The following is an 18,803-nucleotide window of genomic DNA, read 5'->3' as shown; positions in this document are numbered from 1 at the left end:
GCACAACGTCCAGGCACGACTGCAGGACGCCGGCCTCAAGCTCAAGCTGGAAAAGTGTGTTTTCCTAGCCCCCAGCGTTGAGTACTTGGGACATGTCATTTCAAAGGCAGGCCTAGCCCCGGCTCCCCGCAAAGTTGATGCTGTGCTCAAGGCACCTAAGCCCCAGAACAAGAAGGAGCTTCAGAGCTACCTGGGCCTCATCAACTTCTACAGGAGTTTTCTGCCGAACCTGTCGCAGCATCTACAGCCGCTCCATCTTCTGCTTTGAGATGGTCAACAATGGGTCTGGAAGAAGGAGCAGGACTGGGCCTTCCAGCGCAGCAAGGAGCTAATCACCAAGGCTCCAGTGCTGGTGCACTTCGATCCTGCTAAGCCTGTTGTCCTTACCGTAGATGCGTCGCCGTACTGTGTGGGAGCCGTCCTGGCACACCAAGACAAAGATGACCAGGAACGCCCTGTGTTGTTTGCTTCTCGGCGGCTTCATGCTGCAGAGCAACGTTACAGCCAGCTGGACAAGGAAGGTCTGGCCCTCATCTTCGGTGTTGAACGCTTCCACCAGTACCTGTGGGGCCGGAAGTTCGAGGCAGTCACGGACCACACGCCGCTGTTGGGGCTTCTGGGGTCTGACAAGGCAGTTCCTGTGCAGGCATCACCTTGAGTGGTACGCTGGGCCTTGAGGCTGGCAGCTTACAGTTACCAGCTGGTTTACCGTCCGGGAAAGGACCTGGGACCTGCCGATGCCCTGAGCCGCCTGCCCCTGCCAGAGGTGCCTGATGCTGTTCCAGAACCTGCTGAAGAGTTCATGCTGGAACACGCGTACCCGGAGGTGCTCTCCAGATCTGCGGTATCTCAAGCGACCAGCCGGTACCCAGTCCTGTCTCAGGTGGTCAAGGCGGTGTCTCGTGGAGAGGAATTGGTGCAACAGGCCCAAACCCACAAGGCCGCTGAGCTGAGCTTGCAGCAGGGCTGCCTACTGTGGGGTTCGAGGGTCGTGATCCCCCAAAGTCGCCGGTCCAGGGTCCTGCAGTTGCTGCACGCGGGTCATCCTGGCGTAGAAAAGACCAAGATGGTGGCCCGGTCCCATGTTTGGTGGCCTGGCCTGGACCAAGACATCGCTCACTTGGTGCAGAGCTGCCAAATCTGCCAGGAGAATCAGCAAGCCTCGCATCGTGTGGAAATCACCAACTGGCCGTTCCCACAGAGACCCTGGTCCCGCCTACATGTGGATTTTGGGGGACCCATTAAGGGCCATTACTTCCTGGTGGTGGTGGACGCATTTTCGAAGTGGGTGGAGGTTCTACCTGTCACCACTCCATCAGCAGGCGCGACCATTGCGGCGCTACGACAGGTCTTTGCTGCCCAGCGGTTGCCGGATGTCATCGTGTCCGACAATGGTCCTGCTTTTGCCAGCACAGAGTACCTGGCCTGGCTGACGAAAAACGGAATCCGCCGGATGATGGTTCCGCCGTACCACCCTGCTTCAAATGGTGCAGCCGAGCGGGTGGTGCAAACCATCAAAGACAAGCTCAAGAAGAGCCAGACTGGGGATTTCCGGACGCAGATTGCCCGGATACTGTTTCAGTACCGGACCACGCCCCACGATGTCACTGGCCGTGCCCCCTGTGAGCTCCTGCTGGGTCGGATGGTCAAGACACCCTTGGGCGTCTTGCATCCGGACCTCCGATCCACAGTGCTCTTGAAGCAGCTGAAGCAGAAGCTGGCTGCTGACCAAGGGTGCCGTCCCGGGCCTTTGCCAGAGTCGGGAGCTCCAGTTTTCGCCAGGAACTTCCGTCCTGGCCCACCCTGGTCTGCCGGACAGGTGGTGTCTCCTGCCAGCACCTCATCGCTGCTCATCCGCATGCCAGACGGGGCCATGTGGCACAGACACGCCGACCATGTCATGCCTCGCCTCGGGACCTGGCCAGCACCCTCGACTGCCACTTCTGAGTTGCAGCCCGCAGGAGGACTAGCGGCAGCACCAGACGCTTCCAGCGGAGCACCACCCACCTCGGAGGCGGCAAGCGTTGCCAGTGGTGCGGCGCCCGTTGGACCGGTGTCGAGCCCAGCACCACTCGCAAGGCCGACCACTATGGACCCTCCGGATGGAGCGAGGCTGACTCAAGCAGCACCCGGCATTGCCACACCCGACCCATCAACACTGGTGCCCAAGCGGAGTACTCGACGGTGGAGGCCACCAGACCGTTACTCGCCTGGATAGCAGGCACTGTCGACCCAGCTAGGGTGGAGGCAGAGCCTCGTATTTAAAACATGGACGTTTGTTTTTTTTCTTTAAAAAACAAACTGGGGGTAAGGGGGTGTAGCAAGCATGTGATGCCCCCCAGGCATAATGTTCGTTCGCCGCCAGGCTTGGTGGCCTGCTAAAGCTCGGCAGGCAACATTGGTCACCGCACTGCAATAAACACCGATGAGCACGGCTGCTCGCCGGTCAGTCATCGTTCAGCACCACCACGCTGCGGAGTGTCCATCTAACGGAGGGTGCCACAAGCCCTCCCTTGTTCACGACCCGGGGTGGATCGTGACACATGTTCCTTTTGTTATCAAACAAGCTTTACAGTGTCTTTAAAGTACACACTGCTGTGAATGTTTGTTGCTGCAAATACAACCTGAGACATGCCTTCCACCAGAATGCTGGTTTTGCTGCCACCCGACAGGCATTGCGTGTGGATTCGTTACTCGACGTAGATTTGCGCGAAAGGGTTGTAATCTCGATCGCGGTCACCACCTGCTGACAGTGACCCAACACGCAGTTCAAATTTGATTTTGGATGTTCACGCAAATGCCACTACTTCCAATTTTGGCACCTACAACGTACCAAGCTCCAAGGCTGTACCTCAACTTAAGGTTGAGTTCATGGTGTCTAGTCCCTTCGCTGTGCTACAGTGTAATAGATAGCTACACGCTTCTGTGTCCATTTGCATCGAAGGGCATGAGTAGCAATTTCCGTTTGCACTGTGCTCATGTGCTCCAGTCTGGCCATGCTACGTGGTGTTGACTGGCTCTACCTGCACCCGCTACATCTACGGATAGTACCCACATTCAAATGGCACATTTTGAAGCGCTATCATTAGTTGAATGTGAAACGATGTCTGGGCCAAGAGTTGAGCACGCGCTGGAAGGCTTTTGCGTGGTCGGACCTGAAGTTTTACGTAGCTTGAGACTAGTTGTGCGTTGAAAACTAGTCGAAATCAGCAAGACCCAATGGCTACGACACCGATAAGCAATGTGGCCAAATTTTAATTCCTACTCAAGCGTTTGCACAGCTTAGTGTGAGCAGACGATAGTCGGCTTCTTCTGGATGTAATGCTTATCAAAATTCGAAATGCATATTTTTCACTTACTTTACCCTGTTTAGTAAAGTGCATAAATAATTATACACAGTATCAGTAGAAAGAAGCGCATTGATCCAAACACCCTTCTAAATTAACATCAGCTATCGGCCGATAGCAGCTGTCTACGGGAAGCTTGCATATGACAACATATGCAAGCCGCGAACAGCTTCGAAACAGGGGAGCAGAAGGCCTCGTTTCAAAATAGTGCGAGAAAAAGGTGATTTCGAGCTCCACTTGTGAGCTCCACATGCCACGCACGATTGCAAAATTTCGCTGAGATGTTACACAGCAGCGTATACTATTCGCAGACTGTGTTTTTTCTCCAAGCCCGATGGGTGGTTCAGGACCCCTTTCATGCACAAGCACGACTTAAAAAAGCACGACTCCAACTGCATGACCATGTGCCAATTTGTTCATTGAGTTGAGCAGAAACAGCGATATTTTCATTTTGATACGTTGCCAGACCTCCTCGAAACAAGCCAAGCCTAGTTTATCTAGTAGTCACTGATGAGAATTCGGTGGACGCATTGACTGTACTTTCGCTTATCTGTACCAACATCATGACAATGGTCGAGATATGGGACACAACTCTGTAGCAATACCTTCTGCTTGATTCTGTGCCACTTGTATTACCTACCGTTTATGGCGGGCTGATCCCGCGGAATAAGCATGGAGCATTGCTGTGACCACTGACGAAACACAAAAAGGGATTGCATAATAGGCACTGCTAGAAAATCACGGCTATGAAATGCCTAGCCCAAAGGCAAGCGTATGTTCACACAACAATGCAATTACAAACTTGGGCTGTACTCTTACACAATCGCTTTCGACGATACTTTCATTTTCGTGCAACTAACAACGAACGCGTCGACAGGCGGCAGCGCTTCCGCATTGTGATAAGATAGCATGCTTGGCGATGTGCTAAGAAAGAGTCACTTGACTACTCATTATATAGACTTTTTGGTGATCATGATAGAGTCCTAATTATCAGTCAGAAACTGTATACCGCATTTACTCGCATAATGATTGAACTTTTTTGTCAAGAAAATTGACGCAAATTCAGGGGTGCGACCATTACGCGGGTTATATTTCTGGCAAAAAGAAAAAAAAAAAACATTTTTTTTTCATCTCGCGTTTGCTGCGGGATGACAACAGGTCAACAAATAGGCGGCTTCCGCTGTAACAGTACGGGACACCAAAACAAAAATGGCAGCCGGCGGATCACGCCGAACACAACGAATCGATTTTTTTTCTTCTCGTGAGTACATTACACGCATTGAAACAATTTCTTCCGCATCAGTAATGAATATTATCGTTAATATCAGCAAGTTTGCAACAATAACGCAGCCATGTCCACTTTGAGGGGCCAGGAACAGAAATGGGCGCAATTAGCTGCCAGTGACATAGAAACCCATGGAGGGCACGCTGCGGAAACTACGGAATTTGCGTTCACTACTATCCTAATATGGCATGCTTCCGCTATGGGTGGGCGAATATCTTAAATGTGTTACAAGCGTCGGCGTATGAATAGGGTACACTTCTAATGTATCAGTGTAAATGTGGCTACTATCGCTGCCGCTGGCGATTTGTCGTCTGCCCATGAGTGCAGACGAGAAGAATCAAAAGGCGCCTTTTTGTCCCTACAAAGCTACAAAAGTTACAACCAAACTTGCCAAGGCAAGTTTGGTTGTAGCTTTTTTTTCATGGACATACGGAAAGTGATAAAAGGAATGAAATGGGGCATCTGCTTAAGAATGTTTGGTGCGTGCAGACCGCTTGGTATGTCTTAAGAGTCGTTCGCATAGCATTCGACAGATGGTAAACGCGATCATGGCAAAGTTCAGGGGTGCGATCATTACGCGAGTGCACTTATTATGCAAGTAAATACGGTAGTAACTATCATGTAAGCCAGAGTGTGGACCCCTGATGCCACTTCTTAATAGGAACATATAATGTGTCCAAGACCTACAGCATCCTCAGCACGTACAGGTACCAGTGGTATCAAGCACAGTGTGGCAAGCAGAAACCAGCAGTTCAAAGAACAAGGTGTGTCTATGCCTATCTAAATTCCTTTACGGAAAAACCGCGCAACTCTTACTCATACTGTTGTGCACAGGTGAGCAATGAACCCAAGAAAAATGTCTTATTCAAATTTCACGGAGCTCTATGTACTTAGAAAAATCACAAGAGTTGCCCTTTACAGGGACGCTAAAGGCATATGTTACGTCAAGCTAAAATGATAAAAGTGCTTTGAAATGTATAAAGCAACACTTTTATAAAGAACAGGGCTTTTTTGTCACCGGCCATACAAATTGTGAAAGGAGAGTGGTGTTCTTGTCACGATTTTCTCAATGTAGTGGTTTCTTACGGTGAAGTGAATATATACATAGCACTTAGACCTTTAGCATGGTATTTTAAGATTAACTTAAAACATGAGATGAAAGGCAAAAATATTTTAGCTCGTCCTAAAATACAGTGCTAAATATCTAACAGCAATAGATTACAGACTAGCCCGAAGCAACGCCTTGCTTCTTGAATATACATTTCTGGAAAGATGATATCTAGACTGCTTTATTATTTGCCCTTAGTGTCCCATAATTTAAGGTCACAGATTGCATGCACGACGTGAATACTAATGTACATTTGGTTGACTAACGAAATGACCAGAGTGCATGCACCATACAGACATTGTTTCCACTCCCACCCCACCCATTATGATGAGTACATCAAGAAAAATTTACAATCTCCAATTAGAGGTGAAAATAGTTGCAGTAGAAGTGCAACAATCAGGATAAATTTATGGATCTCAATTTTCAATGGAAAAGGAATTAAGCAGTGCAGACTAATTTCTCTGCCGTATTATAATATACATATAAAAAAAGGTCACAGGAATTTGTAGACATGTAGTGGGCTTCTTCGATTATGCAGTCCCGGACTGTTCGCAAACCGACTGCAGCTTTCTGACTAACCATGACAAAAAGGCACGTCACATTCACCTGATCCAGCTGTCGAGCATTGTCCGAGGCTTCACTCGAAAGCACCATGGCCAAAAGTCACCCTCCTGGCTGCCGTCGTCTGTCTGCTCCAGACTACTCAGTAGCCAGATTACTCAGTGAAAACATTAGCGTGGCTGCGAGATGGCGCAGCCTGGGAGGCCATGCCGCCAACACAGCTTGCGTAGTGTAATCGCAGCCCCGGTGTGAAGAATGTGTTCGCAAAGCACAGTTTGAGTCGCACTCTCGCTCTTCGCCCCACTTAAATCCTGTAATTAAGGTAGCCCATTTCCTTCTAAATTTAAACAGAATTCCTACACGAACATAAGGAACATTGCGATCGCACCACGTCACTGTTAACACAGAAAGCACCCGCCGATATCCCCAAAGCTCGCGAGACTGTCTACGAAAGGCTCGACAAGCGACTCGGACAGAGCGCATGTGCACCATCGTCAAAAAGCAAACGCTTGAACTTGGCAACAGAAGGGATCAACATATGTGAATAGCAATTGGTAAAGCTCCGATTGCATACCATGGCAGCTATCTGTGAGAAACAGCCACATGCAATATGATATGCTTCCTCGCACACCAGTTTCACTCACCTGAAAGATGAATCTCACCGGTTTACCAGTTTACTACACATATAGCATTAAGCATGAACGATTTCGTGAAATGCAGTAAGAAAATTTTAACAAGCCTGCCTGATCACTGTGCTTTTCTACCTAAAAAAGACAAAGACTATGCTGCAGCAATTACACGGCTCGTGAAAAGCTAGCATAGTGGTACACAAAGCACCGATCTAACAAACGCGATAGCCGAGTGCACAATAACTGCAGCCTGGAAAGCGCTAAATACCGTAAAAACCGGAATATAGGTCGAACTTTTTTTCAAAAAACCATTGCGAAAAGTCGACCCTCGACTTATATACCGGACATTGGCGGAAAAACTACGGAAGTCTTGCAACAATGGGCGGATGAAGTAAACAGCCGCCATCGCCATCATCAGCAGCGCGGCGTTAGTTCTTTATTCTATGGCGTGGCGACATTGTGGCACCGGCATTTTGCGTTTCCACTGTCGCAAAGTTATATGAATTAAAGGCTGCATTTTCATTTTGTTTCAAAATGAGCGGAAGCCGACGTCAATTCACCGTCGCCTTCAAGAAAAAGGCGATTGAGTACGCGGAAGCCCACGGCAACCTGGCAGCACAGCGCGAACTTTGAGTATCCGAAAATAGCATTCAGTAGTGACGGAGGTAAAAGCAACGTATTACAACTTGCAGCAACCAAAAGAAAACGTCGTTTCGTGGCCGGATCGCAGCGGACTGCAGAACTGGAAGGCAAGGTTGCGGAGTCCGTCCGAGAGCTGCGTGTAAGATCGCTGCCTGTTGTCGAATGCATTCGTTTGAAAGCGGTAGAGATCGCACGCGCCTATGGACTGGACAGCGAAAAGCACTCGTCATCCGACTCTGTTCAAACGTGTTGCTCTGATTCGGAGTAGCGCTTGCCGACTTCGTGCCCTTCTGTGTACTGTACACCCGACGAATTTTTAACAGTATCGCGCGACCGTCGACCCGCGTATTTGTCAGCACCTTTCATCATCGCGGCACGGAGCGGCGAAATAGCGAAAGTAAGGGCATGTGTACACATGCGCGTATCTCGTTTGTTTCGCTGCTCATCGCCGTTAATACGGTGTTGACAAGCACGCGGGTCGATGGTCGCGCGATATCGCTAAAAACATGGCCAGGTGCACATGCGAGCAGCATTTAAATAAATACTGTCACCATTGTGCAACCCGCTGAGTCGAATTTGTTTATAGGTAAGGGTGTCATGTCTTTCGGTACTTTTGCCACTGAAAAAGATTTTTTTTTCATTTTTAGAATTCGTTAGTTGGGGGATCGACCTATATTCCGGTCCGACCTATAGTCCGGTTTTTACGGTATGCAGAAGCACACGGCGTCTTTCATAACATAGCGGCACATGCTGTGGGTATCTTTTTCAAACAGCAGTCTTCTGCAAGCTACTTGCGCTGGTCCGAGCAAAAATTTGCTGACAGCTCCAAGACTCTGCAGACAGTCCACGATTTCTGGTCCATGTAAAACAAGCACAATTCTGGTAGTTCTCAAACTAGTGGGCGGAGCTTTCGAAGCTGTTCGGGAAAATCGAACAGCAGTCCCAAGCAGTCCGGCACTGTCAGGGACTGATAATCGAAGAGGCCCAATGATTTCCAGCGGGTGAACAATAAATGTGCCCGCCTGTAGCCAACATTTCGACAAAGGGACTTGATGTAGGCAAGTCCCTTTGGAGAAATGCTGCTCACAAGCCGACCTGTGCCTTGTTTATCCAATGTTCATCACATGTAAAAATCCACAATTTGGTATTCGATTTTTGACCTTTTTCAAAGCATTTGAACCATTTGTATCATGTCCAATTTGAACTAAAGAGCAATTTTTAACATGCCCCTGCAACCAAACCAGTAAATCAAAGCACACATATTTCAATTAACTAGAAGAAAATAACTTACGCTCACTTTTCCCAGCCCTTTCATCATCGTCAGCATCAGCACTAACATCAGACAAGTGGTCTGTGCAGCCAGACACTAAAATAACGTAAAAAAACAAAAACATCTGAACACTTCAGCAAATCACAAGTCATTTCTATCTCAAAATGGATAGAAGGAATTCAGAACCAAAGCTGCTCTCGGCACTTTGCTTATCTCTGCAACACACCGCATGGCACAGGCAAGTGTAGGAGCAGGCGACCTTACTTGAACACAAATAACTGCAAGACTATCTGTGACTAATTGTCTTGACAAATCTAACGTAAATACTGTAAGGGTAGGCCAGAATGGCTGGTAACATGATTATACAACACAAAATAATTTTTTAAGATGGCTGATCATTAAGCAGACCATGCATTGTACCAGCCACTGCTCACATTATGACAAAATGAATGCAACAACCCAATAACAGAGAGAGGTGCAATGAATAAATGAAGCTGCCAACTAGCGCAAACTTAAGAGACCAAGATGTATTCACTTGCCTCCAGAGTGCTGCGACAGTGTGCTAAGAGACACTGCAGATGATAGCCCAGCAGAAATAGTTGAAGTAGGATATACAATATGGCAGGCTTGAATGGACCTGGCATAAGAGAGAAACAACTAGTGAACCATATATCAAATATTTCCTAGTGGTAAAGTAGGTTGACAGTCAAATAGTATCAATACTGCAAACAAGAGGGTCACATTAGTTGATTTTTTAATTACCTTGGCTTTTGTTCCAGATCATAGAAAATGGTTTAAATGTTACGCTGGAGGAAAAATATGATGGCTCAAACCAAGTCAATCGATTTTTTTTTTTTTAGAGGTGGGTGAACATGTGACTGTTTTTAATACGAATTGAATATTACACACTACCTAGTCATAGTCAAAAATAAGTAATTTGATAATTGCGAACAATCAAAACTAAATAAATATTTCGCAACAACTGACTACGTAAGTCTGGTTATTGTTCTCAGTTTGTTAAAGAAAGAATCGCAAATTATAGAAAGTGAAGAGAAAACTTTCCAGAGTGATGCAGAAACAAAATGGGCCATGCAAGCTTTCTTTACAGTTTTGCGGCGGAAGCCTTAATGAGAACCTGTAATTTTTGCATGCAGTCTAGACATGTAGCGGCTTTATCTTATGCTACAAGCAGTGTTTTTTAACTTGTAAAGGTACTTTTTTGATGTTTCTACAGCCGAGAAGAGAAGGTTCTTTTTTTTCCCACAATTTATGTTTTTTAGCGGCCGTATTCATGGCCCGATCTCAAAGATAGTGCAGCCTAACATAGTGGTAAAACCTGCACAGTGGGTTACTGGTGGTACCGCACGGGCGCACGATAGTAAGGGGAGTGTTCTCACCTTCATACCTCGTGACAGCTAGCATTTTGAGATGCTGTCATTCAGACGCTGTGCCTGTGATCAAAAACTAAAACATTGCTATTTTAAACTCTGTACCTCTGGTCACAGAGACCAGAGGCGGTTACAGATGCTGCACGGAGTTCCGAACTGGCCCTTTAAAAAGTGTCTTTCGAAATACCGGTTGGTTTCAGCGCACAGGTAACGCACAGTGGTAGACGGAGCACCACCCATAACTCATAGTGCAACAAAATGCCACAAATAAATGCCTCCCAAAGCATGCTAAACACATTCCTGCATAGCAATCAGGATTGGTTCTTCATATTTACTGGATGAAAATTAGTGATCGTGGGTTTAAAACTCATTCTTTTTCCCGACAGCTGTTTTCTTGTACAAGTCAGTACAGGCATGGTACCTCATTACAGTAAAATCTTGCCGATACTATTTTCATGGGAACTGGTAAATAAAGCATATCCGAAAATAGCCTAACCCAAAGCAAGCTCCAAGAGGTATGAAAATAGCGGAATTGGTGACAAACTTAATAGTAAAAGGCAGTGTGGCGTCGAGTGATGCAGCTCCTCATAACATGTTATGCAGAGCAATGTTTCTTATTGAGCAACATTGAATTTGTCAATTTGAGCTTTCTTCTTTTTTATCTCTATAAAAAAGTTCTTGTGGAAGCTAAAAAAAGAAGACACTGTTTCCTCACTGAACGTAGCAGTGGGGCCCTGCCATTCAATGTGGCCGAACAGCCGCAGCAGCGTTTACTGCCGGTGGCGCGCCGTGTGCGTTTTTCCTCCAGTTTGGCTGGGGCTTAAAGGGAAGCTGAAACTGTTTTCGAATTCCATGAATTGCTGGGATTGGGAAGAACAGAACTATTAATTTACGGTTATGAAATTTGTTTCTTCGTTTTCTTAATATAAGGGGCGGAAATTGCTTTCTAAATCCCCCCCCGCGGACATGCCCCCATCGCTTCCCGGACTGCCGGGTGAGGAGGCAGCCGGAGGAGAGACCCGGCGAAAGTGACATCATTCCCGGGGAGCGCGCCGGCGGACCGGCGTGGTGGCATGTGCTGACATGTTTCTTTCCACCCTGCGCTTTACTAAACGACGCTACAGGAGATCTGCCGCCGCTGACGTTTGCTTTCTTTCGCGATTTTCGTTAACTGTGCTTCCTTTCTGTGCTGCATGAGTGCCTACAGCCAAGGGTGCCCAACATGCCCTCATTCTGTGCAGCATTCAGCTGTGCGAACACATGCGGGCGAGACGATGTGGTGTTTCACATGTTCCCGAAGGACAAGAAGCTTGCAGTGCAGTGGGTCCGTGCGGTGAGGAGAGACAATTTCGTGCCGACGAAATCAACTGTGCTGTGCTCGGACCATTTTCACGACAGGGATTATCATCGGAGCTTGACAATGCGGGCAATCGGTATCCCAACTCCGGTGTTCCAGTGCCCACATTGATGCACTCGAGAAATGCAAACATTTGCAGCCATGAACGTCTGGTAACACAGTTTGAGCGTAGCCAGATAGCCTGAGGACCAATGCAGAAACGCGTTGTTGCTAGCGTTGCTAGGCTTGCCTAGTGACATTCGGCGTACGGTTTACAGTTACCGTAAAGTTACCGTGTTTACCACACGGCGGTGCTAAAACTGCCTAATATATGTATGTTAACACTAGCATGCAGCACGCATACCGATTCTTGATCGAGCCACAATTCCAAGTCGTCGAACCATAGTCTGAATATTGCACATATAATCCCCCAAGCCATCTCGATCTGGATGTGTATGATAAGCGACTTCCATGACTGTACCTCGCAGCACTGTATGTGCACACTTTGAAACGCAGTACTTATGTTCGCGATCGTGTATCAACACTCAAAAAACCGCCGAACTTTAGACAAGCAGCGGCAAGGTGCTTGACATCGTGGAATTAATTGCACCCGTGTTTACAATCTAATGAGAAGTTAGTGCTTTGGCATTCTTCCAGCAGCAAGTTCCCAGTGACACTTTAGTGTGTTTTTTTTCTCCTGTCATTGCAACGTGCAGCTACATGAAAAAACATACGTACCAGCTAATATTTCCAATGCGCGAGAAGGTGCACACATCGTTCTCGCTGTTGGCACACTCAACATCGTCGCTGCCTCCATCATTTTCTGTATCGGCTGTCGGTTCGAACATGTAAGGCGAAAATACAAGCTGTCCAAGACAGCGAGAACGTTCCATAATGCTTACAACTCATCTGTGAAGCCAGACCAGAACAGCGTGCTACCACAGAACACCTATACACGCTCTGATATGGTGGCACCGACCGCGATCCCCATGAATGACGTCACAGCGGCCTCGACCAATCACGGGCAACAGCCGCGTTCGCGTGATGCCCTGAGTCGCTGGTGCACGTTTTCTTGCAAAAAACAGCCACTTGCGTTTATTTCCGCCCTTTTTGAACTTTCTATTCGTGTTCAATGGACTAAAAACTGTAGAATGCCGCAGGAAACTCATTTTTTCCGAAAAGTGTTTCAGTTTCCCTTTAACACGTTCTTCGTGGTTCTTTGGAATATTATTTAGTCTAGTACACAGGAATATAAAGCTATTAGCTGTGGAAATATCAGTAAAAGTCCAGTCATATTATCTGATTAAGGAATGAAAATACAATGCTCCTATGGAATGTTGGCCAGGTAAAGAAAAAAAAAAGTGTTATCCCAAAAGAACTTTTATGTAGAATTGTATCAATGAGATTCCACTGCATACCAAAATAAACAATCATGCTGAAAATATAAACACATGCGTCTTTTCAAAATTCAGTATTTATAATGCACATTCGATTTGTATTCAACAAAGTTGATGTTCACCCACCTCTAACTTGTTTATTTACAAGACACTGTAGGCCGATTTTTGCCCAACCAGGTGTAAAAGTACAATACCAGAAAAAATTATACAAGCATTCAGAAAACAAGCAAATTCGACTCCAATTTCAAAAATGTGACATCAGTAATTAAGCTCCTAAATGCTTAGGACGGCCCTCACTCATCACCAGAATACTGGTAAACTGCGTTGGACGAAATCAGCTCTTCCATAGCAACTTTCTCATTTCCAAAGTGACATGCGTCCACTTAGTTTATTTTTCTACTACATAGATGGCATAACTTTGTCAGTGCTCAAAGACAGTGTTTTTAAAATCACACTCTTTGAACGCCTTTTGGCAGGTGCTCTTCAAAGATGTCTCCCAATGACAGCTCACTCGTGCGTCGTGCAGGACCTAGTGCGAGTCAAGTGGCAATACTCTGCTCACCATTCCCGGCTTCACGAAATTTCACACCCTTTTGTGACCTGCCTTATCAGAGGAAGAATGGGTGAAAAACTGTCTTGGGGACTGAACTTTGCTTTGCAAAATAGTTGATTTTGAAGGACTACACTATAAAGCATTTTCCTAGTGTCTGAATGTACCATTTGTAGCAATCACAAATACATATATATTGCATAGTCCAGGGGTGAAAATAGGTTTGCACACGTCAAGAAAGAAGTAAATTGGTTAAAAATGCTTCAGAAGTATTTAGGAAAAAGGGAGGTTTGAAAATATGTACCGCTTCGCAATCACAATGAAAGAGTCAATTCAATAGTGCAATAAAGTGCTCAGCAACACCTGGGCAACATGTTAGAGCGCAAAGGTTTTCCATTTGTTCAATACACAAAAGAGCTAGTAGCAGTAAAACTTTAAAGAACTTTAAATGCAATTTTCTCAGCTTTCTTTTTTCCGCCAAGTGCTTTTGCCTTACGGAAGTTTTGATGATGTTTACGTCAACTGATTTCAGTGAACTAGGTATCATTTTTTTAGTAATATCTCGCCTATATCCTAATGCTTTCAGTTTCTTCTTAAATGTGATAGATTATTAATTAGATCAAATGTAGGCTAATTGCTGCCACATTGTTTTTTCCCCAAACTTTGCGATTTATTTGTGATAATCACAATTACTTTATTGGTATTCGCTTAGCTTTAGGATATACAGTGGGCCTGTGTAAATGTCTACATATTCTTAAAAACACTTTATTTTAATGAGAAATTATTAAAAAGGTCCGTAAGAAAGGACCTAATTAAGAGTATTGTATTCTGTCATATCTTTTCTTCTAAGTGAGATATTTTAAACCTAAACACATATTTAAAATCAGCATTCTACAATATATCTCCACACAAAATTTAAGCAACGTATGTCGAAAAATAAAAGGTTTCAGGACCCTTATCTCCCCTTAAACCCCCTACACCACATTGCAAATGTTGTTCAGAAGGTCACTCGACACATGTCCTGCCTATTCGAAGAGCGAAGTGACATTGACAGTGGTCCAGAACAGACCACCGTCAGTTTCACTATATATATACATAATACACCTCCACCACGTGACCAACTTCCCACACTTAAATCACACACTTTCTTCCACCGTCTAACACATTAAAAAGCTACCCACAGCCACAGCCCATGCAGGCACAAGCAAACAGACACTAAAGGCACAGAGTAACTGAAGCTTCGCCTTTTTTCTCCATTTAGACTCAAGTTTAATTTACAGTCAACTCTTACTCATTCGATCCTTGCAGGGCCACAAGATTCGGTAGACTTTTCCAAAAGGTTGAATGTTGAATAACAAATGGCGAACAAATTCAAATTTTTTTATTGCTTGAATTTGTCTTTAACGTCTTTTTGCTGCTTGCTCTTGAGCGTGACTTAATCAGCAAGTGGGCAAGAGTGCCGACATGTTTAAACGCTGCCTTAGCGTTAGATGGAAAAGAAAAGTTCTGCAGTTTTGTTCTCAGCGACTTGAACGAAAGAAGTGGGAGACGGATGGCTTCATGGGCGGAGGAAGCGTCGGTCATTAATAAAGGATCAAAAAGCAGCTGCCTTGAGAAGCAGTAGCGCCATCTGAATTTTTTTGTTTTCAAGCTTTTCGGAATCACTGCACATCTAACAAGGTGACAGTGAGAGTCGAATTACCCGAAGTGGCATGCTGCTGTGTTCGAATTAAACAAGCTTTTCTTTCACAGCGATGTTACCTTTCTTGCCGGGACCTTCCAGTGTATTCAAATTAGGTCAAATGTCAAATTAATGGGAGTACACTGTATCAACCACGCAGTTAATTGCACTCCGTAATAAAATAATTTAGATTGCTCGGAACCATAAAGCGCAATAAGGCTGACAGAAAATGCTCCTTTTTGCTCATTTCCAGCAGCTTTGAATTGAATAATTTTTAGGCTTGCGCAACTATTTGGTATTTCGGAACATTCGATCAAATATTATGCTATAGTCGCCGACCGATTTTCCGGACTCCAAAAATTTGGACATGCCCGATTATTCCGTCAGCTTTGCGGCACCGCCATTCTCTCCATAGACCATAATGTATAACAACTGCCGAAAGTTCAGACACCTTGCAAGCTCTCGTCTGATTTTTTGGACACTCCTTGAGCCAACTCGATCGAGGGCATCATGCACCGACTCTGACCGGCGCATAGTTCGACTTGCTGAACGCCATTTTTGTTTTGAACAGAGCCTCCTTGCTGCCCCACGAAGTGGCGCTACTGGAAATCCCCGCTCATCATCGTTTCTGCCTGGTTCGATAGAGTGGCCGTACAGCAGTTCCGGTTTCAGCTTAGTAAGCCATGTCAAGACAATGCAGCAGCTGATTTGTTTCTTTCGCACACGACGCTGCGAGCAGGCCAGGTTTTTCGTTTGTGCGACTGGTGTCGGTACGGTGGTGTTTGCTTTGTGTGCTGTGTCGAGGTTTCAGTGATCCAACGCGGCGTACGGAAACATCGTGTCAAGTGTCTAATAGCGCCGACAGTGCCCGCGCAGACTGCGCTGGGGAATGCCGTCAAGCGGGTGCGGGGAGGCCTAAGATTTGTCGCTTTCCGATGTGCTCCCTACTGACGCGGAAAATGTTTTGCGGAGACCTGCGCAGTGGTTGCATTGCGATTCCTGACACCGTCTCATTTGACAGTTTCACAGGTGCTGACACTGCTGTACTGACATGTGCAGAACTCGACGATGGCGAGCTCATTCGACAGGTTTCTGCTGCACCGCCGGACGATAACTCGAGTCGGAAGATGACGCACCATGTGCTATGCTGCCGTGGCATGCGGAGCGTGCACAAGCAGTGACTGTGCTTTCAGCCGCCTATAGTGACCGTACGACCCTCTCCGAGATTCAGGCTTATCTGATTGCGCGTAAACCGAATAGCGTGCAACGGCGCACTCACGATTTCTTCAAGCCTACTGCCGAACCCGAATAAGTGCGTGGAAATAAAGGATTTCTATTTTTTTTTTCTTAATCTGCTTTTTCGAACACCTGTTTATTCGGATATTTCCGCAGTCCCCGTGAGGTCCGAATAAACGGTCGGCGACTGTATTCTATAATCACTTTGGCTCGAATTTCCTTATTCAATGTTTTCAGAAGAAATTAATCTTGAAGGCTTTTGCTGACTGCATGCGCCAGAAGCAATTTCCGAGCTGGAAAGACATCCTTGATGCCATGTTCTGGACAGTAGCTGTATGAAACAAACAGACTTAAAAACATGTACAATTGGCACTTTTGATTTTGATGAGCAAATCGCATCACAATGTGCTTATAGCCAAGACAAGTTACAGACGAATTCATTTACAATTGCTGAATGATTTGTGGACTTGCTCTGTTATACGAACATTGACTGTACGGCACCACTGTTGAACCAATGTATAACGGTGACCGAAGTTTCGAAAAACGTAAGGTCTCTGGATTTTTCAGACAGGATTCGCATGCTTGATTTTGTTAAAAATGGTGGCTGTGAAAGTGCCATTCAGATTGTCCCTCGCGCTCTTGCTTTCACATGCATGATGGTTTCTCGGCTTGACTGCAAATAAATTAGCATTGACTCAATACTAAACCGTAACTTTGCTCACTGATACCCAATGAAGCAGCGGTGGTTAGGCCTAACAGTTAAGGGAGGAGGAGCCAGTAGGTGGCAAAATGTTGCATTTGCCTCCACTGAAGTCAGCAGCAGCGGCGAGCAAGCCTACAAAGTTCGCCTGTGCACTTATTGTACGGAATGACGCAAGATTGCGTGGATGAAAAGCACTAAGCTAAATTTCAGCAACACAGTCTAAACTGCTGGCATCACGCAGTCAAGGTCGCACTTCGTTTGCGTGAATGAAAAGTGCCAAGCTAAATTTGCGCAACACAGTTTAAACTGCCAGCGTCGCGCAGTCAAGGTCGAACTTCGATTGCATGGATGAAAAGCACCAAGCTAAGTTTGTGCAACACAGCCTAAACTGCCGGCATCACGCAGTCAAAGTCGCACTTCGTGACATCACCTACATTGCAACGACTCGAAAACGCGAAACCTTACCGCGATCTCAACAGTTCCGAGTTTTCATATAGACTGACGAACAGGGAGCCAGGGCCTCTAAACAAATTTGCTGCGTTGAAGGCATTGTAAAGAATGTGGAACTTCCATGTTTGTATGAAAATATCTGGATAAAAGTACTTTGAAAATAAACCAATGCCAGAGATGAATCCATTTCCTTCTTTGCAAATAAATAACCTTTTTTATTTTTTATTTGTAAACATCTGGTACTTGTGCCAACGTTTCACACAAATATCACAACTATTACAACTATTCAATTCAATATTGTTCTGCACTAATTAATATTCACTTCGCTTCAAACCAAAAAATTTATATTCATAAAGCCTAATTATTTTCTTACTCGCCACACTATTCTTGCTTAATTCTGCTTATTTTGCAGTTTTGTCACTACAGATAGTGTAATGGACATGTGTGACCTTTTTCTACAACAGCTTTCTTCTTACACTGATGCCACAGCCACTTTTTACACAGCTGCACTTCTATATCAGGAGAAAGGCCACCTGTAGGAACTCTGCAGCTTCCATGCAGAAAGGCATCAACAAGAAGAGGTGGCTAGATGCGACCACCAGTGCCAGTGCAATGGGATGTAGTTCTGCTCCAGCTTTCTTTTGAAGTAAGAGCGAGCTTAGGGTTGAGAAGAGTAGGATGATACTGAAATGCTTTTTGTTAAGAGTCCTCTGCAAAACCCAGCAGGATGCTCTCTACGCACCTTAAGGAGCGTAATGCCTTTAATTAAAAAAAATCACACTATTTCCCTCCTATACTTCTGTGTGCACGATATGCCGTGCTCATAGAAAAACATAGCTGCTGGATACTGCAAGTATTTATTTTGGAAAACTAGATGCTCAGATTAGCCTAATTAAATATAGAATAATCTGTGAAGTGTTTCCCTTTGGTCACTATAGGCAGTCCACCAGTGAATTCGTCAGAAAATCGTGCGCACTTCCTAGCCGAGCTAGAAAATGCAGGTACACTAGCCAGACGGTGGCGGGAGAAGGGGTGGAAGGAGAGGAAGCTTAGCCTTCACTTTCACCAGTAAACTAATTTCTGCCAAATTAATGACAACAATATTTTAAAAGAATACAAGTGTAGAGTGATTAAGCGTTACACGGCGTGTCCAAGTTACATTCAACACACTGCGGTCGATAAGTGACTACGGTGATCTACTTTGCTTAGCCAAAATAAAA

General features: G+C 45.6%; 1 protein-coding gene across 6 annotated transcripts in view; it reads right to left on the bottom strand.

Annotated features, from left to right (window-relative positions):
* The window catches only part of Ge-1 (Enhancer of mRNA-decapping protein 4 homolog Ge-1), a 222,399-nt gene that overhangs the window by 92,769 nt on the left and 110,827 nt on the right, over window positions 1–18,803 (bottom strand). For 5 of the 6 annotated variants that reach the window (XM_055063694.1, XM_055063698.2, XM_055063696.2 and 2 more), the window contains 2 exons: window positions 9,382–9,479; window positions 8,864–8,938 (listed from right to left, as the gene is read on the bottom strand). In XM_055063694.1, coding sequence (XP_054919669.1) covers window positions 8,864–8,938; window positions 9,382–9,479 — 173 coding nt within the window. The remainder of the gene's footprint in view (window positions 1–8,863; window positions 8,939–9,381; window positions 9,480–18,803) is intronic. The other variant, XM_055063697.1, reaches the window with a different exon arrangement.

Source organism: Dermacentor andersoni, chromosome 1 (genome assembly GCF_023375885.2).
Source record: "Dermacentor andersoni chromosome 1, qqDerAnde1_hic_scaffold, whole genome shotgun sequence".
In the NCBI taxonomy this organism is placed as follows: Eukaryota; Metazoa; Arthropoda; class Arachnida; order Ixodida; family Ixodidae; genus Dermacentor; species Dermacentor andersoni.
The sequence above is the reverse complement of the archived record's forward strand: the minus strand, read 5'-3'. Positions and strand labels throughout refer to the sequence as shown.